The sequence below is a fragment of the Denticeps clupeoides genome, chromosome 18, assembly GCF_900700375.1.
Source record: "Denticeps clupeoides chromosome 18, fDenClu1.1, whole genome shotgun sequence".
Taxonomy (NCBI): domain Eukaryota; kingdom Metazoa; phylum Chordata; class Actinopteri; order Clupeiformes; family Denticipitidae; genus Denticeps; species Denticeps clupeoides.
In genome coordinates, this window is record NC_041724.1 from 9,116,096 (window position 1) to 9,125,040 (window position 8,945).

Consider the following 8,945-nt stretch of genomic DNA (forward strand, 5'->3'; position numbering starts at 1 on the left):
AGGATATTTATAGATGGCAGCACTCACTCATGGGAGAGGAATTACTGTCCCTGAGAGGCAAATAAAAAGTCTGCACTCGGTGCTGTGTTACTCCGATTACGCAAGGACACTTTAGCTCAAGCTTCAAAGAGTGCCCAGTTTTTGGTGTAACCTTGCTTCTGAAAGTTAAAGCTTCCAAGTGGCAAATTGTCGGTGTGGGACACTGTGCTGTTTGCCAAAGCAGAGCTCTTGCTACTTCGAATGTCCTCATGGATGCAGAGTAGTCAACCTAATTAGACAAGCGCCTTTTGAAAAGGAATTCTCACAGCAGCCTAAATGTTGCCGTTTGAACGAAGCAGACAGGAGAACCTGGGGTATGGACAGGCGATCTTAGGGGATGGAGTAGAATGAAAGGTTGGCCTGTAAGGGGATCAGAGATCAAAATAGCTGTATTCACTTGTAAAAAAAGTGGGCCTAAAGAGAACAGCCGAAGCGGCAGAACCTCTTTCTCGGGCCTTTGCTCAACGAAGCCTCAGTAATGCGGCCGCACTGCAGGTAATTTTCGCCCCTCACTCCACTGTCAAAGACTTCATCTGTCGGTGAAGTGAAACGTGACGGCGTATAAACAGAATCCATCTCCGCCCACTCGATCGACTTAAATGGAGAGATGAGCTGGGCCCCTACCGCCCGTCCCACCCCCTCGCCTCCTCAGGAGGAGGTAGGGCCCGCGGCCTCAGAGCGCCAACTGGTTACTAATTACAAGCCGCGCGGAAAGGAAGAGCTGGTGTTATGTATTAACGTATAATAAGTGTACCAGAGTTTTTTTTTTAATCAGCCCCCTTCCTCACTCTGCTCGCAGGTAAACGTATCAGTTCAATTATTGATGTGGTTTCTATTGGTTGTAGCATATTGTACTTCTAAATGGTGTTGACGAAACTTTTTCTTTTCCCTCCTTAATTCTCAGCTACATCCAATGGCTCTCTGGAAGGCCTGGAGAACAGGGAGGGTGGAGTCTGCAAGACCCGCACCATGAAGGTGGTCATGAAAGTTGGACAAGGTAATTACATCTCTACTGACATTCTACTCCACTGAGTAGAAAAACACTTTAGGTTCTATGACTTTTACACTAAGGACCTTCTTAACCTCTTAAGTTGCAACTGCGTATCATATAAAGAAAGACTACTAGGTGGAGCACCCTGATTTTGAACAGGGAAAGGAGGTCCTGTAGATTTAATTTCTCCATCTGCTATAATTCCAGTCTGCAGAATGAAGTTCATCTGAATTAATTGGAAAGAACATGTGTTTACCTGGCTACGGTATTGTACCGAATATCTTAAATTCGGTTCTCATGTAAGAGAGGTCTGTTCCCTTTTAATCAAGAAACATCCTGGAGTAGTTTTTGCGATGTTTCCAATTTGCAGTGTTCATAGTCGCACACATGTGGACTGTGACGCAATAACAGCAATATGTTGTGTACGTTTTTTTTTTTTAAACAGGAATGCATTTTAATCCATCCTTCTATGCAGGGCGTAGAAACAAACCTGTTTAGAATAAGATTATAATAAAAGGCATGCATAGCTTATGTGCCTTTACCTCAGAATGTTTTATTTGACGTGACACCCCGGTAAGGGAGTAACATCTGCGCACCACGGCGGCTTAATTGCATATTTAGATTTGGCCTGGACACGTGGGAAACAGTCCTGTGCGTTTGTGGGAGAGAGGCGGGGGTATGGCGGACAGATATGTGTGTTGTAATGTAAGGCAGAAGGCCAGTGGCACGGGTGAATGATAATGAACCTCTTTAGATGAGCCTCCGCGACCTCGGTGCGGCGGCGGAATTTAACATGCCTCTCGTCCACAAAGTTCATCGCCTGAGGCGGAGGAGATTTCAGGCTCCGTTCCCTCCGTATGATGTATGTAAAGCAGCCCAGCGGCCTCGCCACCCTCTGCACCGGTTGTGGTGCAGCCACGCCGCATCTATTTTTACACCCTGGCAGGAAATTTTAATGCCACACTTGTTTACAATGGGCCACTGTCATCATACATTTTTGTGACATTATACGGGTGTTCGCACGTAGTCACATTTTCCCCTCTATTTCAAAACGCTCGTTCTCACCAGAATTATTTCAGGAAGTCCGCTGAGGTCAGTCCCACCGCACTTTTCCAGCGCTCTCCTCCTGTACGTAATTCGGGGTGACACGTGCACACGGCGACCGGCCGGCCGGCTGTTCGATGCATTACCGCGGCGACACTCTCACTGCCTGCATACCACGTCGACACAAGTGGGGATACCATTATCCAGGCCTGAGGATTTTTTCCACTTCTTTTTTCTGCTTCTTATTTTTCCTTTAAGCGATGAACTAAATTAACACTGTGGTACTGGCGTTTTAAAATATCTCTCTCTGTTTTCTCACTTTTTTCACCTGAAAATTGTAAAGTTTATTTATGTGTATTACAGTCAGTGCTGTTACTTCAGCTTCTTTCTATCATTCTTCATTTCATGGAAAAAAAAAACTTTCACCTCTCATTACATCATATAATTTAGCTATTACTAGAAGAATATTTCATACTTGAATTAAAATGTTTATGTGGAATTTTTAATTGTGTAAAATGAAGTTATGGTTTAAATAATGAAAATGCAGGGTATTATGCCCGCACATTTCCAGTGGTTGTGGGTGGATATCCTCTCTATCCTCTCCCATGGTAGTGAGGCGCGAAGGAGAAGTGCTAGGTGCCGAGATGCCGATCGAGAGCATCCTCATCTCGAGCTGATCGATCCTGTGGCTTGACTTGCTGATGCCCTTTCTAGCTCTGAAGGGCTGTGAATATTTAAACCTGAGAAGGAGGCATAAAATACGTGAAATTGCTCTGCTGATAGTGTACAGGCGGGAATCCAACATCTCCCAGCAGAAGATCTGACCTCTCAGCAAGTCGTTGGCCCCTCTTAAATACCTATCAGCCATCGGGACGGCCAGCGGGCCACCCGTTACTACCACAGACGGAGGAGATTGTCTCTCAGTTTTTTTTTTTCTTCTCCTCTTCCTCCATCACCCCAGAGGAAATCAGCCACAATGGAAAGAGCAGACCCTGCAGCTAGTCCTGCTGGGCACATGCAGATGAGGCCTGAGAGCTTCGCCGAGAAGATTCATAAGGCCCGAGATTGCAATTATCCCTATTTGTCCTCCCCCTTCTTCCTCAGACAAGCACGCCTTCTCGTTCTTGGGCTCTCGGAGAACATAGAAAAGAGGAAAAAAAAAAAAAAAAAACACTTCACAAAGCCTGTGCATAAAATAGCTACAAAGTGGGTCTGGTAAAGAGCTGACATTTCATCTCTGCAATTCCCCTCAGATTATGATGTAAACTCCGGCTTGTGCAGGGGAGTCGAACTCCTCTCTGGGTCTCAGGCATCGGCCCTTCAATAAATAAGACATATTATGGCCTTTTAACAGCATGAATAATGAATAACAATAAAAAGTCAATATATTACAGCGTTAACCCCATTCTGCCATGCTGGAGCGTGCACCATCGGCGTGGCCAGAGCGGCCTTTTTCTTGCACGCCTTTGCCGAGAGATTAATCTCCTCTGTCCGCACTCCTACTCTCCCTCTCTCCATGTTCCTGCTGTATATTTGTTTAAGAGGAAGGTAATATTTAGATATGAAATTGCTCATATGACTGAGCCGCGATGGCTTATGATGGCTTTTGCAGGTTCGGCTGACGTGCATTTAAAACAGACCCTTATGCTCTTAGCGGGGTACAGCAGATGGGGGGGGGGGGGGGGGTTTAAACCCAGCCGGACTGTTTTTACGGGCACGTGGCCTGTTGCGTTATGGCACAGAACCGACCTCTGTGCTGTAGCATCGAACATTCCTGATCCGCTTGTTCGATTCTCTCCCATCCTGTATTCCCCAATGCAATAAATGCAATAAATCAGCTGAAAAGTTTGCTTTTATGAGCCATAAAACGGAATAAATATATCTGATGGGATATGTTAAAGCATGCTATTGACTAAGATTTTGTTATCCATAGATTTTTTTGTATTTTTTTATTATTCGACTAACAGCTACTTGTAAATCAGCCTCACAAAGTGTCATAATCCAGCTTTCATTTCATGCCAGACTGGAATAAATCTATTCCTCTCCCTCGGCACACGTTTGTTTGTTCTATTTATTTATCTGCTTGTCTGTCGGCCCCTTGCAGATCCAAACACGTTCCTGCCAGACCCTGTGATCACAGAAGGGCCCGCGTCGGAACCAGGCGGCAGCACCAGCCCGCCCAGTCCAGATGTGGACCGGCCGCAACAGCCAGGTAACACGGGTCATCCAGGACGCACATACACTGGTCCGAAGAGACATTCAGGCCAGTCTGGGAGGACAGGTCGGATCTTCTGTTCCAGAAGGGAATTTCTGGCATCCCTGGGCCCGAGTGCTGTGTATGAAAAAAAAACGGGTTTTGCTCTCTCCCCCTTACGCTCGGATTTCAGTCACTAGAGCAGTCATTTCTTTGTCAAGCTCTGTCCATCCAGGACGTGAGCCAAGAGAGGGGATAAAACAAAATCAGATGTGCTGGGAAATTCCGCCTTCGCTGCACATTTGGGTCCAAGGGCACCAACGATTTTACCTTATCCCACATTTCAGATTTTTTTTTTCTTGTTTTCTATTTAGTTTGTTAGTTTTGAAGTGAAGCAAAGCTTTTATTTAGACATTGATCTTGGAGCACGAGGATCACTATTCAGAAATTGGCACTGAGAGCAATGATATGTGCGAATAGTGGAGCTTGTTGCACTTCAGGATTTACCAAACTTGAAAAAGAGAAACTAACTACCCTTTTTATTGCTGTGTAATTATATTTGCCACCTAGAGCATGGCCATTAATATTAACTCAATAAATGAAACCAAAATTAGTAAAATTGTGGTCCCTCAACTGCCAGAGACCTTTAGGAATTGTAATTCATATTTGGCATTAACAGCAAAGTTTGTTAAAAAGTTCAATAGCTTTTCATGTTACTAAAGCAACTTTGAGGTAAAATGAAATAAGACACCTTGTTTTATAATCTGAGTAGTTGATTAGTCGGTTGAAAAATATCTGTTCTAAATATCTGTTCATTTGAAAATAATTATTTGTTGCAATCCATATGATGTTGAATTAAATGTGTGTTTTGTTTTATAAAGTAAAAATTACTGATAATTTTTTTATTAATTTGGCTAAGGCCCTTTGCAAATTTTCCTGACTTAAATAGCAAATTCTATAACTTGTGTTATGGAATATTTACATTAATATAACATTTTTTGAAATAATTGTTATTTATGCTACAGGAACCTCAGAGAACAAGAACCACAGTGAAAGCTTCCTGGGTTCGAGGATGGCAGTCTTCTCTGCTATCAGCGCCGGATGCATCATCTTCCTCATCCTCATCATCCTGCTGGTCATCCTGCTGATCAAGGTCAGGAAGAGGTCCAGGAAGCCCCTGCAGCCGCGGCCGGCTGCCCTCACCCTCAGCACGCTGGCCAGCCCCAAGTGCTCGGGCAGCGCCGGCTCTGAGCCCAGCGACATCATCATCCCGTTACGGACAGAGAACAACTACTGCCCGCACTACGAGAAGGTGAGCGGGGACTACGGGCACCCGGTATACATCGTGCAGGAGATGCCCCCTCAGAGCCCGGCCAACATCTATTACAAAGTTTGAGGGGTGACAAAGGCCGGCGAGGGAAACACGCCATGATATGCCCAGAACCTGAGCGTGAATTGGGACCTCAGGACCTGACGAGAGGTTCGACGGACACCAGCAAAGCCCTTTTCTAGGGCTCAGGCCTCCCATGCTTCATCTCTTTCATTTTGTAACTCCTGGTGGGGGGGAAGTCACCCGAGGTTTGTAACATGCCACTCTAAACTCCTAGAACAAAAAGAGAACCTTTTCCCAGGTTAGGCTTTAAAGAGACTATTTTTTTTTTTCGCCTGGACTCAAACACAGATGAGGAACAAGGAGAAGAAACAAAAAACCCTGGTGTACTTGGCCGCTCGTCAAAAGAAAAATAAAAAAAAAAACGGAGCCTTTATTTGCTCAGGTTACAGGGCGCAGCGAGATGACAGACTGTACACCCTCCTCACGCCTGTGGTGTTTGCCTTACTCTTTCTAAAACCTTCTCGCTCTTTCCTCACAAGTATTAGCTTACGAATATGTTGTGTTGCTTTAAAAAAAAAAAAAAAAAAATCATTCTTTATTACGATATCCAGCGGTGAGTTATTTACCTTTTCCTTTTTTTTTTTGTTTTTTTTTTTTTGGTTTCCATATCACTCTTGCTCGAATGTGTTCCTTGGGCGTCCTTCTGCGTTGCCCAGATGGCCCCTGCTGTTTGCGTCTCACTCATTCGCTCGTTTCTTGGCCACCGTCTTTTTTGGTGGGTCTAGGTATTTATGACCTGGTTAGCTTGCATTTCGCAAGGTGTTGCTGAGCGCAAGCCCAGGCAGGATGTGGCTAGGAACGCCAGCCCGCGGCGAGCTTCCTGCCCTGCCGAAAAACGTGGGCCGATAAGTAAACCAGAGTAGAGCTTGCTGGAGAACTAATAGGGTTCGGTAACAGAAGGTTACGACAGACGACGCCGAAATGAGTTGTTAAAGGGGACGTCAGGCACTAGTGAATTTGGCGCTGCTGTCGCTGCTTACAAGGAAGCCATTATTACCCCAAAATGTCCTTCTCATTATAATAATGTTGAGGAATCTTTGATGAAAGTGTATTTATAATACTTAAAGAGTGTCATTTCCCCATGCAGCCAGTATGTGCTTTTGAAGTGTCTTGAAAGTGATTTTTTTTTTTGTGGGTAGTTGGGTCTTAATAGTTTATCTTAAAGTTTAAATTCAAATACCAGTAATATGTAATTAGGTAAATCCCTCTGGGTGAAATGATGACTTTTTTGGAGCATTTATGGTGAAGTGTATAAATGTTCCGCCTTAAGTTGAACGGGTTGCTCTGATGCCATTAAAACCGTTCTGTGGTATCTGATACCGAGGAGCTAGCAACAGATCCTCTCAAGGCCTGGTTTCAGACTTGTTTTTCCAGCACATCCCACACATGCTGGATCTCAACCGGGATCTGTGGAATGTGGAGGCCAAGTCAGCACCTTGTACTTGGTGGACAGGGGTCAACGTGGGGAGGATTGGCCTTCAGCAATGCAACCCCCATAACGATGTGTTTTTCACCAATGCTACAGTATCTTTTGTATGGGTCAGTATTCACTGTCAACAGCATCGGTGTCCATGACCCTTTGGAACACCTTTGGAACTAAGCAGCGTGTAATGGGACCAGCTTGAATGTCGTGCCTGACTGCCGATGTTTCTCATAAAAAAATTTGTAAAAATCAATAAATTAAAATTCCTTATTGTTAATAACAGCCTTCTCTGTTTGTCACATTCTGGCTAAAGGCAGAAATGGCACTTTTGACTGTTACTGAAATGTCTGAGACATGAAAAATTCTAGGAGAGAATTGGCACTGCTGTAGTTAGGCATCTCGTGAAAAGGAAAAAAAATCCACAAGGGGTTCCATTCATGTGGAAAATAGTTATGACTGAAGCAAAAACACTCATTTGATTTAATCGCTTTAATTTCTTCTATGCTCTACCGCTACTGTGATCAAAATCACACAGCATTTATCTATGCCAACTTTTTGCCCTAAATTTGACCGTCTGGTTACAACATAACAAAAGGATTTTTTTTTCCCATTAAAAAAAATAAAAATTAATATCAAAAAGCCAACGTGTGATTTTTTTGATTTAGTAGTTTATTTTAGACTGATATTTCTGGGGCTCTTTGGTCAAGGATGTTTTTCACATTTCTATCATTTGAAGAGTGTTTTGCGAATGACCGAAGCACCGATGCTTGGCTACAGCCGTGCCGCTGTTTATCACGAGGGGGAAATGTTACGGCATGATGTGGGGTGCTGAGCCGAGTCCAAATCTGTCACTCACTGAAAAAAATAAAAAGCTTCGGCGTTGTCCAAGACTCTTATTTGTGCCGATTGGACACTACTGCTGGAGTACAAAGTTGTCCTAGAGTCTCTTTTGAAACATGCAGAGTGATTTTTATTTTTGACTTATGAAGTATGCTTCAATTTATTTTTTAATAATGAAAAAAGAAAAAAAATTCATATAAAAAAAATCATATAAAATCAGGCAAATACATAAATATGTACAGTGACAAAAAAAGAAATAACTTCCCTTGAGCCCTGTTTGTGTAACAAATAAAAAAAAAAAGATTTTTGTAATGAAGATGTTTTGTGTGTAAATAGGTGTGTTTTTAATTGCATTTTTGTATAAATTGCGTTTAGTTTCCTTTTATCCCCCCACCTCATGCTTTTTATTGGTGTCACAGACGAACAACTACAAGGTTGATGCACAATGAAAATGTTTTAACACACATATCCCATATACTGTTCCTAATGCACACTGCAGTCAGAATTTATTGAAAATGAGTTGCCCTTTTATTGCAATAAATTTTGTATCAAATTTCTTTTTTTCTGTTTGTTTTCATATGTAAAACCAGAAGCCAACGGAGAGCACAATCCCTTGCGTTTGAAAATGAATTAAGATCACGAATGACAGCAGCAATATCCACCATTATTATATCTCTCAAGCAGCACTTAGGCCTATTTTTGCTATCGACTACGTATTATTTCATTTCCTCTTTCGGGCAAAGTAGCCGACAGCTCCAGATCCATTAAATCGCCTGGCCGAGCTTCTCAGCCTCCACGCGTTCATTTAATCTCAGCGCCGCTGAAACAGACGAGGCGGATTCCAGACCGACTTTGCTGTGGCTGCTGCCCGCCGTGTGATGAATCCGTAATACCTTTATCTGAATCATGAGGTGAGCACAAGCTATGATCTCATTGACGCGTTAGCTGCCCAGGTGGCTGCTGGGAAGCATGCATGCATTCATATATATATATATATATATATATATATATATATATATTC

General features: G+C 43.3%; 1 protein-coding gene across 1 annotated transcript in view; it reads left to right on the forward strand.

Annotated features, from left to right (window-relative positions):
* LOC114768470 (ephrin-B1-like) overlaps positions 1-8,477 on the forward strand; it is a 40,637-nt gene extending 32,160 nt beyond the window's left edge. Inside the window, exons 3-5 of the mRNA XM_028960784.1 lie at positions 944-1,036; positions 4,179-4,286; positions 5,294-8,477. Coding sequence (XP_028816617.1) covers positions 944-1,036; positions 4,179-4,286; positions 5,294-5,664 — 572 coding nt within the window. The 3' untranslated portion in view covers positions 5,665-8,477. The remainder of the gene's footprint in view (positions 1-943; positions 1,037-4,178; positions 4,287-5,293) is intronic.
* Positions 8,478-8,945: the final 468 nt, after the last annotated feature.